This window comes from Caloenas nicobarica, chromosome 31, assembly GCF_036013445.1.
Source record: "Caloenas nicobarica isolate bCalNic1 chromosome 31, bCalNic1.hap1, whole genome shotgun sequence".
Classification (NCBI taxonomy): Eukaryota; Metazoa; Chordata; class Aves; order Columbiformes; family Columbidae; genus Caloenas; species Caloenas nicobarica.
This window is the reverse complement of record NC_088275.1, coordinates 1,327,286-1,344,743: the sequence shown is the minus strand read 5'-3', so window position 1 is coordinate 1,344,743 and position 17,458 is coordinate 1,327,286. Positions and strand designations below refer to the sequence as shown.

At 61.9% G+C, this 17,458-nt stretch overlaps 2 protein-coding genes across 2 annotated transcripts; both read left to right on the top strand.

Annotated features, from left to right (window-relative positions):
• Positions 1–776: 776 nt before the first annotated feature.
• Positions 777–6,284, top strand: LOC135999934 (methanethiol oxidase-like). Its single transcript, XM_065653509.1, has 13 exons — positions 777–1,008; positions 1,245–1,358; positions 1,763–1,837; positions 2,129–2,241; positions 3,016–3,201; positions 3,656–3,776; positions 3,865–4,047; positions 4,353–4,531; positions 4,633–4,711; positions 4,914–5,035; positions 5,116–5,208; positions 5,342–5,460; positions 5,815–6,284. Exons 1-13 carry the CDS (start codon positions 777–779, stop codon positions 5,975–5,977), a joined length of 1,779 nt encoding a protein of 592 aa, XP_065509581.1. The 3' UTR covers positions 5,978–6,284.
• A 2,109-nt stretch (positions 6,285–8,393) lies between these two features.
• Positions 8,394–17,416, top strand: LOC136000018 (methanethiol oxidase-like). The gene is made up of 12 exons (XM_065653686.1): positions 8,394–8,451; positions 9,180–9,233; positions 9,904–10,016; positions 10,207–10,392; positions 13,603–13,723; positions 13,914–14,096; positions 14,595–14,773; positions 15,882–15,960; positions 16,047–16,168; positions 16,696–16,788; positions 17,018–17,136; positions 17,254–17,416. Exons 1-12 carry the CDS (start codon positions 8,394–8,396, stop codon positions 17,414–17,416), a joined length of 1,470 nt encoding a protein of 489 aa, XP_065509758.1.
• Positions 17,417–17,458: the final 42 nt, after the last annotated feature.

Here is a 17,458-nt window from a genome sequence, read left to right as displayed (position 1 = left end):
GGTGGGGGTTTCAGCCGCCGGGGATGAGACGTGACTCCAGGGCCCTGCTGCGGGGAAGCGGGCAGTGAATCACGGTTTTGGCAGCACAGTTTTTGCTGGATCAGCTCCTGCCCTGGCTCCTCCCGGCACCGGAGCAGCAGCAGCAGCCGGGGGGATGAGCACGACCTGCTGCTGCTCTCCCGGCTCTGCCCTAAGCCCGGCCTAAGCCAGTGCCCGAGGAGCGAGCACGGGGATCAGAGTCCAGCCTGTGACACACGGGACTGGAGCGGGTGACTTTGCTGCTGGCGATGAGAATACAAACCAGGGACACACACGCTGAGCAGATACCTGCACATTCCCGGTTCCACTCCAAAGACTCGTTTTCCGCTCCCGTGTATGAGTTTCTGGTCAGTCTCTATTCATCCCACCACGAACGTGAAGGCAGAACATCCATCGGTGGCTTGTTCGACTGTCACAGCCCCGGTGAGACAGGCGGCTCCTCTGATCAGGATCTCCCGGGGTTCTGTGCTGGTGGATGTTCCTGCGTGGGGTGATCACTCCTCCCGTGGCATTTGCCCACAGATGGAGCGGTTCTGCCACAAGACACGATGCTCGTTCACATTCCGCGGCGCTCGGGGATCTCTCCCAGTGTCAGCTCTTCTCTCCAACCCCTCAGGCCCTGGAACGGGGGCTCTGCTGCTCCCGGGGGGTTTTGGGGCGGTTTATTCCCATTTCGGCCACGCTGGTGCCGGGCGCTGTGCGGAACCGGTGCCAGCCCCGGGGTGTCCGTGGAGCAGATGCTGGAGCTCAGCCCGAGCCAGGGACGTGCCTTGGCTCAGGGGCCACGTTTCGGAGCTGCCTTTGGTGGCCTCGGCGTGTCCACCGCGGGTAATTGCCAGGAGGCGGCTGGTGGGGCCATTATCTCGCTGGGCTCCTCGTCCCTCCCTGGAATCTGCAGCCTCGGCACGTCGGTGCGGCAGCAGCGCGGGGACGGCAATGGCTTCGCTGAGCTTGTTCCTGGGCTGGCACGTGAGGCCTGGGAGCGAGCGGAGCCCACGGGGAGCAGCAGAGCCCGGGATCAGATACGGGAGATGGCGTTTGAGGAACAGACCTGCACGGAGCAGCAGATTTCTGGCCCAGATTGGCGGTTGGCAAAGGCGGAAACTGGCCGCGGCGCTGGGCTGGCACCTCCCAAACGCTGGGGAGCGACGGCTCCTCCCTGGGCAGCTTCGCCTTGTCCCCCCACCCCTGCGTTGGGATATAAGGTTCCCCGGGAGCAGCCGTGGCCCCAGACACCCCGCTCTGGCGAGGCCGACACGAGTGCAGCTCCAGCGCCAGCAGCTCCGCTCGCAGCAGAGGGACCCGCAGCTCCAGCATGGGTGAGAGATGCTGCGGCCACCGCGGCCACCGCCTGGGCCCAGCCAGGGGCGCAGAGTCCCCCTGGGGACACCCAGGCCCACGGGGACCAGGGGTGACACCCCCAGTGACACCCAGTCCCACGGGACCGGGTTTCTCCCTCTGCAGACACCCAGTGACACCCGGTCCCACGGGACCGGGTTTGTGTCTCTCCGTGCTGCGGGACAGCAGAGCTGGGGCTGATGCAGACGAGAACCTGCCGTGTTTCCCAGGCTGGTCCGTCCGTCCTGCCGTGGAGCTGAGGGCAGCTCCGTCTGTCCCTGTTGGCAGCCGGAGGGCAGAAGCTCCATGGGGCGGGATGGAACCTTCAGAATCGGCACCTTCCAAGGCCGGGGCCGTTCCTCACATCATTCTCTTCTCCCCACAGCAGACAGATGTAAAGTTCCATGCCAGCAGTTCCAGGTCTGCCAGGACATTGTGAAAGGCGAGTCCTCCGGAGCAGGTTGAGCACTGGGTGGGTTGGGAGGGAGCTCCATGGCAGCGAGACCACCAGGAATCCCCCGTGTTTGCCGAGCCCCTTCCAAACCGGAGCAAACGGTGACTCTGTGGGGACCCACGGCCGTTGCGCTGCTGCCCCTGGGTCAGGATCGGAACCGGGCTCGGGCAGGCGGCCCTGAGCAAGGAGGAGCTTGCAGTGCCCCGAGCATCAGCCCAGCGCTCTCTGTGAGGCTGCGGCAGCTTTTCCTGCCCCGTGCGGCTCCGGGCGGGTCTAACAGCAGCTTCTCTCCCGCAGTTCCTCGGGAGGAGATCGCCTACGTGACCTGCACCTACAGGAACACGTGCATCGATCAGCCCGACTTCCTGGCCACCGTCGACCTTGACCCCTGCTCGCCCTGCTATGGCCAGGTACTGCTGCCAGCGTGGGCTCTGGGGACCCGCTGCCGGCTCCGCGTGTCCCCCCGCGCCGGCTCCTCTGTCCCGCTCTGCTCTGGGTGCCCGGCTCTGGCTGATCGTCCCCTCTTGCTGTCCCGGGGATGGGGCGGCTCTGACTCACTTCCCAACTCACTTCCAGAGCATCTCGGTGCTGCCCGGGAGCTCTGGGGCTCGGGGTCACCTGTGGGTGCTGCTCCGCAGGGAGATGCTCCCGCTGAGTCGGGGCTTTGGGAGCTCCAGCAATTTGCAGAATTTTGCCTCTTGCTCTCGTGCTGCCGTTTCGGAGCCGTTCTCTTGTGCTCTGAGCCAACCCGGGGCCACCCGCACAGGAAACCGGCATTTCCCGGCTCTGAAGCCGCAGGTCGGGTTGTCCCCAGCACAGGGGTGGATCTGAGCCCAGCCGCCCATCGCTACAGGAGCTCACAGAAAATGCACTTTAGAGCCAGGAGCGGCTTCTGAAAGTCCTGAACCCGCCGTGAGCTCCGGGCTCAGGAGGGGCTTGCAGAGCAGCGCATGGTTGTGTCAGGGCGATAATCGGCGTTTCTGCGCGCACCCGGTTGTCCCAATTTGAGCGGCACGGGGCGAGGAATTCGCACAGAGCCCGGGGCCGGGAGCAGCATCTCCCCCTCTCTGGAGGCAGAAGCAGACCCGGGCGAGCGGAGACCCCGAGAGAGCAGGACGTGCAGCACGAGGGTCCCCGTGTCCCCCAAGCCCTGAGCCCAGCCTAACTCTGCCTTGACCGCCTAGGTGATCCACTGCCTGTACATGCCCAACCGCGGAGACGAGCTGCATTCATTCGGCTTGAGCGATCCCTGTGGCTGCTGCGAGAATGGCGGCACGCGATGGAACAAGCTGATTGTGCCTGGTTTCATTTCTTCCCGCATTTACGTGGTGGATGTGGGGTCTCAGTGCCGCACTCCCCGGCTGTGCAAGGTATGCCGGGGGGGACTCGGCAACGAGTTCCTGGGAAGGAGTTGGGAACTGGTGCTTCTGGGGCCGTCCCGGGTAGAAGGTTCTGTGTCCATCTCCTCTCCGCGCTTGGAGCTGGGACATGGGTCCCTCTGTCCCTCCCAGCCGGGGAGGCTCTGAGCATCCTCGCCGTCCTGTCTCTGTTCTGGTGGCTGGAAGTCGCGCACACCCCGTGTCCCCCGGCCGGGAGGGGACAGAGGGGCTGTTGAAGTCGTGGTCGCTGCTCTTGGTGCTGTGCAGAGGGAGCTCAGGGCTCCTGGGCTCCTGTCCTCGGAGCAGCCCCAGCATGTGGGGGCCCTTGGGGAGAAAACTCCTGTGGGCGCCGGGGACGGTGTGAGATCTGCGCTTGCAAACTGTGCCGGGGAGCGGGACAGGAGCGGAGCGGTGGAACCCTGAGCGCTGTGTGTCCCTTTTGCAGATCATCAATCCTGAGTGTGTCTACTGGAGGTGCGACAAGGGCTACCTCAACGTCCCCCGCCAGCTGCCGTGCGGTGACATCCTGATCGCCAACGTGGGAGACCCGGCCGGCAACTCCAAAGGTGCTTTGTCCCCGGTGACCCTGCGGACACAGGGGCTGGGTTGGTGGCACAGCCCGCGGTTTGTCACACGTCCCCTTTTGTGCGGCAGGTGGGTTTGTGGTGCTGGACGGAAAGACCTTTGAGCTGAAAGGCAACTGGGAAAAGGAGTGCGAGGCTCCCCAGTTCGGGTACGAGTTCTGGTTCCAGCCGTGCCACAACGTCCTGATCAGCTCGTCCGGAATCGCCCCCAGAATCGTGGGATGCGGGTTCTGCCCCGACGACTACAACAAAGGTGAGGGAACCTGGGTGCTGAGCCAGAATGCCTGAGGGGCTGGGACGTGAGGTGCGATGGGCTGGGAGGGAGGGGACGGGCAAATTTCTCCCCAGACGCCCCTTTTCCAGGCACCCACAGGACGGGCAGCGTCCGCCCCAGATCCCGGCAGCTCCTCGTCTCTCCCTCTGCTCCAAAACCGCTGCTGTTTCTCTGCCCGTTCTGGCCGGTCACTGCCGTGGCCATTCCCGTGTCCGGGCGTTTTGGGGAGGGACGAGTCCCTGCGCCAGATCTCCCTCTCGTGACTTGGTTTTCCTTTCCCTCAGGGATCTTCGGGCGCCACATCTACGTGTGGAACTTGTCGTGCCGCAGCATCATCCAGTGCATCGACCTGGGGGAGGACTCCCTGCCCCTGAGCGTGAAATTCCTGCACAACCGCAACGCTGCCGAGGGCTACGTCAGCTGCGCCCTGAGCGGCGTCATCTACCGCTTCTACAAGTGCGAGGCGAGTGTCTGTGCAATCGGGGAGCCCCGGCCTGGGGACGGCAGGAGGGGTTTGGGGGCACAGAGGGGGCTCAGCCCGCGCTGCCCGTGTTCCCCGTGCAGAGAGACAACTGGGCTGTGGAAGAGGTGATTTGCATCCCGGCCAAGGAGGTGACGGGCTGGATCATGCCCAGGATGCCAGGTTGGTGTGGCCGCAGCGGGGGCGGCCGCGTCCTCCCGGCGCCGTGTGCGGGGGGACACGGGGGGGCTGCCGGGAGGGGCTGGGGGCTGCGCACCCCCCGGGCTGGAGCTGCTGCGCTGGGGCGGCTCTGCCGGGCTGGGGACACGGCGGACAGACAGCAGGACGGGCGCGGGGCTCTGCAGCCGCTGGTTCTGTGCCGCAGCCTTCATCGTGGACATCGTCATCTCCCCGGATGACCGGTTCCTGTACGTCAGCAACTGGTGGCACGGAGACGTCCGCCAGTACGAGCTGTCCAGGGGCTGCAAGCCCCGGCTGGTGGGACAGGTGAGGCGGGGGCAGAAGGGCCGGCAGCGCCGGGTCCCTGGGCAGGACCGGGTGCCACGGCCCCTCTGCCCCGCTCGCAGGTCTTTGTGGGAGGCAGCATCGTGCGCTGCGGGCCTGTGGCCGTGTGCCGCGACGAGGAGCTGAAGTGCCAGCCCGAGCCCTTGGTGGTCAAGGTGAGCGCGGCCGCCCCAGTGCCCCCGCGGCCCCTGGAGCTGCCCGGGTTCTGGGCTGCGGCTCTGTGGCGGTGCCCGCGGGGCTCAGCACCCGGTGCCAGCCGCTGACAGCCCCGCTCTGCTGTGCCTGCAGTGCCGCAGGGTGTACGGCGGCCCGAGCCGGTTGCAGCTCAGCCGGGACGGCAAGAGGCTGTACGTCACCACCTCCTTGTACAGCGCCTGGGACAAGCAGTTCTACCCCGACTTGGTCCGGTGAGGAGGGGTTGGGGCAAAGGGGCCTCTTGGGTATGGCCAGCGATGGGAACGGCACCCGGGCTGGGGGGACAAGGGCTGGCCGGGGTTGCAGGGGGATAGGTTGTCCCGACATCGTCCCTGCAGCTCCCTGGGGTGGAACCTCCCGGGCAGGTGAGTCCCAGCGGCTCTGGCTGTGCTGGGGCAGCTGCTGCCGGCGCAGAGCTGCAGGGCCGGGGCTTTGCCGGGGAGAGCGTCGGGGGCTCGGGCTGACGGGGCTGGAGCCACCGCGGGTCTCCCGGAGCCGCATCCCTGTGCCGGCACCTCCGGCACAGTGTGCTGGGCTGGAGCGGCCGCGCTCGTGTCCCCCGGCAGGGAAGGCGCCGTCATGTTGCTGATCGACGTGGACACCGAGAGAGGAGGCCTGACCGTGAACAAGGACTTCCTGGTGGATTTTGGAAGGGAGCCCTGCGGGCCGTGCCTGGCCAAGGACATCCACTTCCCTTGTGGAGACGCCACCACCGAGTTCTTTCCCTAGGCGCCCTGGCCAGGCTCCCTCCTCCTCGCTCTTCTCCAGCGCGGCCGTTAACGAAGAGCGCGGGGTAATTGGGTCTGGGGTCTCGGGTTCTGCTAACGTGAGCTGGGTTTGGGTCAGCAGAGTGGTGACAAGGACGCTGGGGCACAGCGAGGCCAAGGGCAGCCAAGTGCCCGGTGCGGCCGAGCTCCCGCTGCTCAGCCGGGTCGTTCCTGGAGCCTCTTCCCCCGGCACGAGCTCTTGGCAGCCGCTCCCGGCTCGGGGCGACCGAGACACGGCCAAGGAGCACGAGGTGCAGGATCCTGGAGAGAGGGGCCTGTTCCCTGGCGCTGCTCTGCTTTGCGTTCTGCTTTAAACACCAATAAAACTGTTCTGCGCATCAGCTGCACCTATCCGTGTCTCATTTCAGCGCAGCCTTTCAGGCCGGTTTCGGGGCCAACAAACGCCGGCCGTGGGGAAGGAGCCGCTCGGGGCTCTGCAGATCCCTCGGGCAGGACCCTGGTTGTGCCAGATGCCTCTGGGTCCTCCGGCAAGAGTCTGGCACTTGTCGGCTTTGCTCCTTCTTTATTGCATGCGCTCCTGCAGACACATGTTTTATAGGGAAACTTGGCGGCTATTTGTGCTTTTTCTATCCCAAACAAACGTATGTTGTCGCAGCAACGTGCTGCACCCGGGGAGGTGCTGGGTTGGGGTGGCTGAAGCTGGACGCGTCCTCTGGTCCCTCCGGTGGGTATTTGGAAGATTCACTTCTCCTTGGTGCCAGCACCCGTCCAGTCCTTCGCAGCTTCCCGCAGATCTCCTGGACCACGAGGACACCGGTGGCATCATCCTCTTCCCTAAGGGACGTGACGCTCGCACGGTGACCTTGCTGGGCAGCAGCGGGGACATTTCCACGGGGGGTGACTGGAAGGTGCGCGTGGGGTCCAGGTGAAGCTGCTGCCCCTTATCTGCCCCTTGTCTTTTGCCTTTGGGCCCTGGGGCCTCCTGGAGCAGCTTCCCGTGTCAGAGGCGAGATGGGACGGTGCTGATCTGCAGGATGTTCCATTGCGCGGTGTTGAGCGTCAAACACAATTTGGGGTGAGCACCAGAGGGGAGCCGGCAGCACCCACCGGCAGAGCCGTGGCTGTGGGGGCCCCGCACACACCAGTTCCCCCCCAGTTTGCAGCCAGAAGCAGCAGCAAGCACTGACTCACGGGATAAAAAAACCCAACCTGATTGCTACTGCCCTCCCAGCCAGCAAATTAATTTCCCACAGTAAACGCGGCGCCTGCAATTCAAAGCAACCCGGTCCCCGCTGCTCGTTTTCGCTGGTGATTAACATCTGCAACCCCGTGCAGTTCTGGCTGCGGTCGGGAGCGCGGTGGGGAAGCTCCAGACGCGGCTTCCAGCGGGATGGGGGCACAGGAGCCTGGAGCCTCCCAGGGCCACCGCCCGCGTGTGCCCAGCGTGCGCAACGCGTGCACCGTGCGTGTGCACCATGCATATGGTCCATGTGTGTGGACCACGTGTGTGCCCCATATGTGTGTACCATGTGTGTACTACATGTGCGTGCACCGTGTGCGTGCTCCATGTGTGTGCCCCATGTGTGTGCCCCCCATGCGTGCACCATGTGGGTGCTACGTGCGTGTGCACCGTGTGTGTACCGTGCGCGTGCACTCCATGTGTGTGCACGATGCGTGTGCTCCGTGCATGCGTACCATGCATGTGCCCCGTGCGTGTGCACCATGCGTGTGACCCATGTGCACCGCGTGTGGCCCATGCGCGTGCACCATGTGCGTGCACCGTGTGTGTGCGCTGTGTGTGCCCTGAGTGCGTGCACCACGCGTGTGCCCCATGCATGTGCCCCATGCACGTGCACCACGTGTATGCACCGTGTGTGTGCACCATGCATGTGCACCATACGTGTGCACCATACTTATGCCCCATATATGTGCACCATGCGTGTGCTCCATACCTGTGCCCCACGCATGGGCACCATACGTGTGCACTGTGTGTGTGCACTACATGTGTGTGCACAATGCGTGTGCACTATTCGTGTGCCCCGTGTGTGTGCACATGTGCACCATGCACGTGCCCTGTGTGTGTGCTCCATGTCTGTGCACCATATGTATACCACATGTATGTGCCCCACACGTGTGCACCGTGCTCCCCCGGTCCCTCCCACAGCCCCGGGCGTGCGGATCCTCCCTCCGCGTCCTTTTCCCAAACCCTCCTTCTCCCCATCCTGCTCCCTTTATATTTGAAGCCCCGCAGAGCCGCCTTGTTTCTCTGGACTTGCATCTTCTCTGGACTTGCATCTTCTCTCTGGACTTGCACCATCTCTCTGAACTTGCATCTTCTCTCTGAACTTGTATCTTCTCTCTGAACTTGCATCTTCTCCCTGGACTTGCATCTTCTCTGCACTTGCTCCGGCAGCAGAATGCAGGCGGCACCGGCTCCATCCCCTGTTCAGCAGTTGAGCTCCGGCTCCAGCACCGGTAAGAATCTCCGTTTGCTCCCCAGGAGAATGTTTGGGGCTGTCAGGGGGTCGCTGCCATCTGTTCCCAAATCCCCCCAAACTCCTTCGGCGCTGGGTCTTGTGCTTTTGTTTCCGCGGCGCCCAGAAAAACGTACATTCCAAAGAAACATGGGGGCGAACGTGGTGTTTTCTCCGGCTGGGAAAGGGTTTCTTTTCTCAGGCTACCAAAAGTGCCAGGAAATGTTTAAGGAGCATGAGGATTAAAAGCCTTCTGACTGTTCTCTCGCTATTCGCCTGCAGCTGGTGCAAAGCCCGGCTTTGCTGGGGCTGGTTTTGCAGGAGTGACGTAAGGGGAAGGGAGCGGCGAGGGGCAGGGGGGGTTTCTTGGTGCTTCAAGTAGGAGCACGGACACATAAAATGAACAAGAATAAAAACAAATATGCAGCTGACGCAGCAAAGGCGAGTCGGACACTTTAGCTGGAGGTTTCTCTCCTTCTCCTCGGGCTTCGGCGTCGTAAATGGGGAAAAGGGGCCCTTTGGGTGGGGGGTTTGTTTCCTAATGAGCATTTTTGGCTGCCCAGAGCCCCAAACTTTTCTGGGGGTCATTCGGCTGGATGTGGGCATCCCTGGTCGCCTTGGATATCGCCAATAACGCAACCACTCCAGCAAGAGATTCTGCCAAAAAAAGGGGATTAAAAGCACTCGCCGTCATCTGCTTTCTGGTGGTTTCTGTTCTTCTCGCTGCAGGAGGGTGCGGAGCATGTGGTCCCGGCTTCGCCTCCCCCCTGGATGCCATGAGAGGCAAGTGTGGAATCGGGGGCGTTTCGGGGAAATTAAAACAACGCTTTTATCAATTAACCCCATTCTCCGAGGGGGTTCCCAGCAAGCCTTAGGGGAGCCAAGTTTTGGCATCTGGCCCGTCCCGAGGCCAAATATCCATCGCAGAATCAGAACAAACCTTTTTAGGTGTTACGGTGGCTCGGGACGGGTGACATCGCAGCAGTGTCAACTGTGGCGACCCTCAAACCCGAGGCCGACATGGGCACCGCTGGGTAAAGGTTTAGAAAGGTTTATAAAGGTCTATAAAGGCTTATAAAGGCGCCACGTTGCAATAGCCGGTCGCTATCTGCTTGGGATCAAACCCCAAGGTCCCGCACCACCTCTGTCCCTGTCTCCCACCGTTCTCTCTTCCTCAGCATTTCCCAACCCGGTTTTCCCTGCCTACCATCCCTCGCTTTGGCAATAGTTTATCCTGACACGACCCCGTGTGAGAGCCACCTCCGCAGCCATAAGGAGGTTCGGTGGTGATCGAACGTTCTGGGCGGCGCTCGGGTCCCGCGGTGAAGCCGTTTCCCAGCCAAGCCGGTCCCGGTGGCCGCGGAGCAGCTCGAGCCTTTCCCTGTCCCATGAGGACAGGAGCTCTTGTACCATCACTTCTGCTGATGCTCGTGCAACGTTTCTGTCTTGCAAGGTCCCCGGGAGGAGATCATATACGTGCCCTGCATCTACAGGAACACCGGGAGACAGAAACCTGACTTTCTGGCCACGGTGGATGTCAACCCCGCATCCCCGCGCTACTGCCAGGTACCGAGCGCTTCATCTCGCTATTAAACTGACCTGGGAAACTGCTCAGTGCTCGTCCTCCGTGTTCCCCAAAGCTGCTGACGTGGTACCAAACCCTGATGATTACTTCGCTCTCCCCAAGACTCTGAGCCTTCTTGCGCTTAGGAAATTCATGTAAAAATGCCCCCGACCTCGCGCGGGGATGTTGCAGGTGATCCACCGGCTGCCCATGCCCAACGTGGGGGACGAGCTGCACCACTCGGGCTGGAACGCCTGCAGCAGCTGCTTCGGGGACGTCACCAAGAAGCGCAACCGCCTGGTCCTCCCCAGCCTCATCTCCTCCCGCATCTACGTGGTGGACGTGGGCACCGACCCGCGCGCCCCCCGGCTCTTCAAGGTACCTCGAGCTGCGGCCGAGACGCGGGGAAGGGGCTGGAGCGCAAGTGCGATGGGAGCGGCTGAGGGAGCTGGGGAAACGGCCGCAAGTTGCGCCAGGGGAGGTTGAGGTTGGAAATTTGGGAAATTTCTTCCCCAAAGGGCTGTGGGGCGTTGGAACAGGCTGCCCAGGGCAGTGCTGGAGTCACCGTCCCTGGAGGGGTTGGACAGACGGACATGAGGTTCTCAGGACAGGGGGCAGTGCCAGGGCTGGGGAACGGTTGGGCTCAATCTTAAAGCTCTTTTCCAACCAAAATGACTCTGTGGTTCGTGATCATGGAAGGGTTTGGGTTGGGAGGGACCTTCAAAGCCATCTAGTCATGGGCAGGGACATCTCCAACAGATCAGGGACATCTCCAACAGATCAGAGACATCCAACCAGATCAGGGACATGTCCAACAGACCAGGGACATCTCCAACAGATCAGGGACATGTCCAACAGATCAGGGACATCCAGCCAGATCAGGGACATCCAGCCAGACCAGGGACATCTCCAACAGATCAGGGACATGTCCAACAGATCAGGGACATCCAACCAGATCAGGGACATGTCCAACAGACCAGGGACATCTCCAACAGATCAGGGACATGTCCAACAGATCAGGGACATCCAACCAGATCAGGGACATCTCCAACAGACCAGGGACATCTCCAACAGATCAGGGACATGTCCAACAGATCAGGGACATCCAACCAGATCAGGGACATCTCCAACAGATCAGGGACATCTCCAACAGATCAGGGACACGCAACCAGATCAGGGACATCTCCAACAGATCAGGGACATCTCCAACAGATCAGAGACATCCAACCAGATCAGGGACGTCTCCAACAGACCAGGGACACGCAACCAGACCAGGGACATCTCCAACAGACCAGGGACATCTCCAACAGATCAGAGACATCCAACCAGACCAGGTTGCTCCGAGCTGCATCCAACCCGACCTTGGATGTTCTCAGGGATGGGGCATCCACCACCTCCCTGGGCAACCTGGTTTTCACACCCTCGGTATCAAAAATGGAGTTTGGAGATGGGATCTTGGGGACAATTCCTTCCCCAAAGGGCTGTGGGGCATTGGAACAGGCTGCCCAGGGCAGTGCTGGAGTCACCATCCCTGGAGGGGTTGGACAGACGGACATGAGGTTCTCAGGGACATGGATTATTGCCAGGGGTGGGGGAACAGTTGGACTCGATGATCTTTTCCAACCAAAATGATTCGATGATTTTACAAAGGTCGGGGATTCCACAAAGGTCAGGCACATCCAAGAGCTCAGCAGGACCCCAGTGTCTGCCCAACGGGTCGTTTTTCTCCTGCCGATGTGCAGATGTTGAGTTCTCTGTCCTGGGACACGCCGGATGCCGATGGGTTCCATGTCTCGCCCACGGCGAGTGTCCCCAAAGGGGCCGCGGGCACCGTCCCACAGTTTGCCCCACACCGGCTGCACGGTGCCACCCCAGTGCCACCCCAGTGCCACCCCAGTGCCATCCCAGTGCCACCCCAGTGCCACCCCCGTGCCTCCCCAGTGCCACCCCAGTGCCACCCCAGTACCTCCCCAGTGCCATCCCAGTGCCACCCCAGTGCCACCCCAGTGCCATCCCAGTGCCTCCCCAGTGCCATCCCAGTGCCTCACCAGTGCCACCCCAGTGTCACCCCAGTGCCACCCCAGTGCCTCCCCAGTGCCACCCCAGTGTCACCCCAGTGTCACCCCAGTGCCACCCCAGTGCCTCCCCAGTGCCACCCCAGTGCCACCCCAGTGCCTCCCCAGTGCCATCCCAGTGCCATCCCAGTGCCACCCCAGTACCACCCCAGTGCCACCCCAGTGCCATCCCAGTGCCACCCCAGTACCACCCCAGTGCCACCCCAGTGCCACCCCAGTGCCATCCCAGTGCCACCCCAGTGCCTCCCCAGTGCCACCCCAGTGCCACCCCAGTACCACCCCAGTGCCACCCCAGTGCCACCCCAGTGCCATCCCAGTGCCACCCCAGTGCCTCCCCAGTGCCACCCCAGTGCCATCCCAGTGCCTCCCCAGTGCCATCCCAGTGCCATCCCAGTGTCACCCCAGTGCCTCCCCAGTGCCACCCCAGTGCCACCCCAGTGCCATCCCAGTGCCTCCCCAGTGCCACCCCAGTGCCATCCCAGTGCCACCCCAGTGCCACCCCAGTGCCTCCCCAGTGCCACCCCAGTGCCATCCCAGTGCCTCCCCAGTGCCATCCCAGTGCCATCCCAGTGTCACCCCAGTGCCACCCCAGTACCACCCCAGTGCCATCCCAGTGCCTCCCCAGTGCCACCCCAGCCACTCGGGGCGAGTGTGGCAGCCACCTCGTGTGCCAGCATGCCCGCTAACGCGGGACGGGGCATGTTTGGCCCTGCTGGCCACACGGCAAGCCCCATCTTGAGGTTCGGCAGGAGCTGCCCCGCTGTGCTGGTTTGACTGAAAACAGGTTAATTTTCCTCACCTTTCTTTTCCATAGCTCGCACGCTCATTATTTGGGTTTAGTTTGAGAACAAGAGACAACAGCCCAGCACAGAGTTAATGTTTGGAATCGCTCTGCTCTGAGAGCCAAGGACACTCTGAGCTCTGCCCACAGGTGTGAGGCAGCGAGGAAGGGGATGGACGGACAGAGCTGGACAGACACCCAGACTGAGCAATCAGAGCGTTCCAGCCCATTAGTCTCATGCTAATTATTTAATTAGTTGGGATCTGCCGGTTTTTGGCTCTTCTGCTTTCTCTCTTCTCTTTGCTCTTTTTTGTTGGAGCTGGGGGAGTTTTAGTTGGGACTTTTAGTTTGGCCTTTTGCCATTTTGCAGAGGCCTCTGGGCTTTTCTGCCCTTTTCCCTCTTTCCTCTCTCTGGGATGGGCTGTGGGACCAGGTGCCGTTTCCTGGGACTGGCCGCTCAGTTGTGGACAGAGCTCCTGAGGAATCGCCTTGAGTATCTTTTATTTCTATTTTACATATATCTTTACTAGTAGTGTATTAGTATTTGGTTATTTTATTCAACTGTGTTTATCTCCATCCAATTTTCTCCCTTCCCTGTCGATTCTCTCCCCTATTGGGGGGGTGAGTGAGTGGCTGTGTGGCTGTATCGCCAGCTCGGGTTAACCCACGACACCCGGTTACCCCGGCCAGCCTGGCGCGGAGCGGGTGACGGTGCCCGGGGACTCTCGGCAGGTCGTCAACCCCGAGGACGTGTTCTGGAGGTGCGACCTGGGCTACCCCCACACCTCCCACTGCCTGGGCAGCGGGGAAATCATGATCAGCACCCTGGGAGACCCGGCTGGCAACGGGAAAGGTACCCCCGTCCCCCCAGTCCTCCCAGTCCCCCCAGTTCCCCAGGGACAGGAGGAACGGTCCCCACATCCCGGAGGCTTCACCCGGCTCTCCCGGCCCGTTCAGCAACGGGTTGATCCATCGCCGCGTGTTTTATAACTGTTAATCTGAGTGATTCCCTCGCCCCCGATGGGGTTTTGTTTCTGCGTCAGGTGGGTTCATCCTGCTGGACGGGGAGACCTTCGAGGTCAAGGGCAACTGGGAGAAAGGGGACACGTCCCCGCCGATGGGTTACGACTTCTGGTACCAGCCGCGCCACAACGTCCTCATCAGCACCGAGTGGGGAATCCCCAAATGCCTGGGGTACGGCTTCGACCCAAACGATCTGAAGAAAGGTGAGAAAACGCTTGTTTAAGTCCTCCGGGAGAGAGATGCTGCGAGAAAGCCAAATTTCAGCCCTCTTCTGTTGCATTGGAGAGCTGATGCCAACGGGTGCAGATCAAAGTATCCAAGACACTTTGCTTGCCAAACAAATTTCACACCGATTCCTAGAGGTCACACGGATTTAAACACGACCAGCCCAGCCCTTGTGCTGGCAACGTGCTTTAGATGCGAGTTCAGTCCAAGACTGACCCTAAACGCTGCCGTTGAGCTGGACCTGGGGTGGGATTTGGGCTGCAGAGGGGAAGGATGAAGCCCCAGCTCAACCCAGCTCCTGCTCAAAGCTTAAACTGCCCTTCCCAGCGAGATGGTCCCCGTTGGGTACCGGCCGGGTTCCAAAGCAACCAAGATGTGGTGGTGCAGAGCCCGTGGGAGTGAAGGGTGCTGAGGAGTCACCCAAGCTCATCACACATCTCCCGGAGACCCCAGAGCATCCCGTCCCTCCCTGCCAGGGCGCTACGGCCGCCGGCTCAACGTGTGGGACTGGACCACACACACCTACGTGCAGGCCATCGACCTGGGCGAGGACGCGGCCCCCCTGGAGATCCGCTTCCTGCACAACCCCGAGGCGGCCGAGGGCTTCGTGGGCTGCACCATCAGCAGCGCCATCCACCGCTTCTACAAGACCGAGGTCCGCACGTGCTCCCTGGGGGCCGGTGGAAACGGGGGTGCTGCCCTTGCACAGCATCTTGCATCCTGCATCCTCCATCCCGCATCCTGCATCACACATCCTGCATCCCGCGTCCCCCATCCCGCATCCCACATCCCAAATCCTGTATCCTGCATCCTGCATCCCACATCCCGCATCCCACTTCCCCCATCCCGCATCCCACATCCCCCATCCCGTGTCCCACATCCCAAATCCTGTATCTTGCATCCCCCATCCCGCATCCCCCATCCCGCATCCCACATCCCCCATCCTACATCCCAAATCCTGTATCCTGCATCCCCCATCCCGCATCCCACATCCCCCATCCCGCATCCCACATCCCAAATCCTGTATCCTGCATCCCCCATCCCACATCCTACATCCCAAATCCCGCATCCCACATCCCAAATCCTGTACCCTGCATCCCCCATCCCACATCCTACATCTCTCATCCCACATCCTGCATCCTTCATCCAAAATCCCGCATCCCCCATCCCGCATCCCTCATCCCGCATCGCACATCCTGCATCCCGCATCCTGCATCCCACATCCCGCATCCCACATCCCACATTCCCCATCCTGCATCCCTCATCCAAAATCCCCCATCCCTCATCCCCCATCCCTCATCCTGCATCACCCATCCCACATCTCTCATCCCGCATCGCACATCCCGCATCCCGCATCCCACATCCCGCATCCCACATCCCCGCGCGCCCAGAGCAGGAGCAGCCGTGGGGAAACCTCACCAGAGGACTTGTTCCGACTGGCAGGAGCTGAGGCTGAAATGATTTAATTTAATTTAAAGGAGGTTTATTTACGCCTTTGTTGTGGGTTTGCAACAGCCCGAGCAAAGTTCTCAGCACCTGTTGCTGCACGTAATGACCCGGCGGGTGAGGAGGGAGAACATCTTTCCCCAAACCAGCTAACTGAGCTGGAAAATTAGCCAAGCTTTTAGCCCCCAAAGCCCTTCCCCAGGTCCCAGAGCCCAAGATGAGGTTTCCCACAGCTGCCAAAGCAGCGTCTGCCCCGGCATTGGGCTTCGTGCTGTGCTGAGCCCGCGGGGCCGTGCCCTGTCCCGTCCCTCCCGCAGTGCGGAGCTTGGGCGGCCGAGAAGGTGATCCAGGTCCCCAGCAAGAAGGTGCAGGGCTGGCTGCTCCCGGAGATGCCAGGTGGGTGCATCCCCGCGGACATGGGTACCCGGGTGCTCCCGGTGCCGCCGGCTCCTTTTGCAGCTCTTGTTCTCCCGTCCCCAAAGGCTTCATCACCGACATCCTCATCTCGCTGGACGACAGGTTCCTGTACTTCAGCAACTGGCTGCACGGGGACGTGCGCCAGTACGACATCTCCGACACCCGCCGGCCCCGGCTGGTGGGACAGGTGAGGTGGCGGCAGCTCCCGTGTGTGTTTTCCTCCATTTCTCGGGGGGTTCAGTGCAGCCACGAAGATGCTGGAGGGAGTGGAGCATCTCCCTGCCGAGGAAAGGCTGAGGAGCTGGGGCTCTGGAGCTGGAGAAGAGGAGACTGAGGGCTGAGCTCATTCATGGGGATCCATATGGAAAGGGGGAGTGTCAGGAGGATGGAGCCAGGCTCTTCTGGGTGACAGCCAGTGACAGGACAAGGGGCAATGGGTGCAAACTGGAACACAGGAGGTTCCGCTTGAATAGGAGAAGAAACTTGTTCGCGGTGAGGGTGCCAGAGCCTGGCCCAGGCTGCCCAGGGAGGTTGTGGGGTCTCCTTCTCTGCAGACATTCCAACCCGCCTGGACACCTTCCTGTGTAACCTCAGCTGGGTGTTCCTGCTCCGGCGGGGGGGTTGCACTGGATGAGCTTCCGAGGTCCCTTCCAACCCCTGACACTCTGCAATTCTGTCACTCTGTGATCCTCGCTGTCTCGGCCACCTTTGCAGGTCTTTGTGGGTGGCAGCATCACCAAGGGGGGACCCGTGACCATGTGCGAGGACGAGGAGCTGCAGGGCCAGCCGGAGCCCTTTGTCATCAAGGTGAGCAGGTCCTCGCGCTGCTGCTCCGCTGCATCCCACGGGATGCAGGTGACATCTCACGGGATGCAGGTGACATCTCACGGGATGCAGGTCACATCCCGCGGGATGCAGGTGACATCTCACGGGATGCAGGTGACATCCCACAGGATGCGGGTGACATCCTGCACCGGGGGTGGCAGAGGTGTCCCCATGTCCCACACCCTCCGGCAGCACCTCTGGCCCCTCCCAGGGGAAGCGGGTGCCGGGGGGACCCCAGATGATCCAGCTCAGCTTGGACGGGAAGCGGCTCTACGTCACCACGTCCCTCTACAGCGCCTGGGACAGGCAGTTCTACCCCGACCTCATCAAGTAAGAAAAACTCCAATTAAACGAGGGCGCTTGTACGAGCGGGAGGTGCCGACCCCGCGGCTGGGGGACCGAATTTGGGTGGCTCCTGGGAGGTGTCCCCGCTGTCACCCCGCCCAGGGACGGCTCCGTGATGCTGCGGCTGGACGTGGACACGGAGCGGGGTGGCCTGAGCATCAACCGCGGCTTCCTGGTGGATTTTGGGCAGGAGCCCGAGGGGCCCTGCCTGGCACACGAGATGCGCTACCCCGGCGGGGACTGCACCTCCGACATCTGGGTGTAGCCACCTCGAGCCTCCCCGCACCCCAAAACCCCCGTGTGCGTG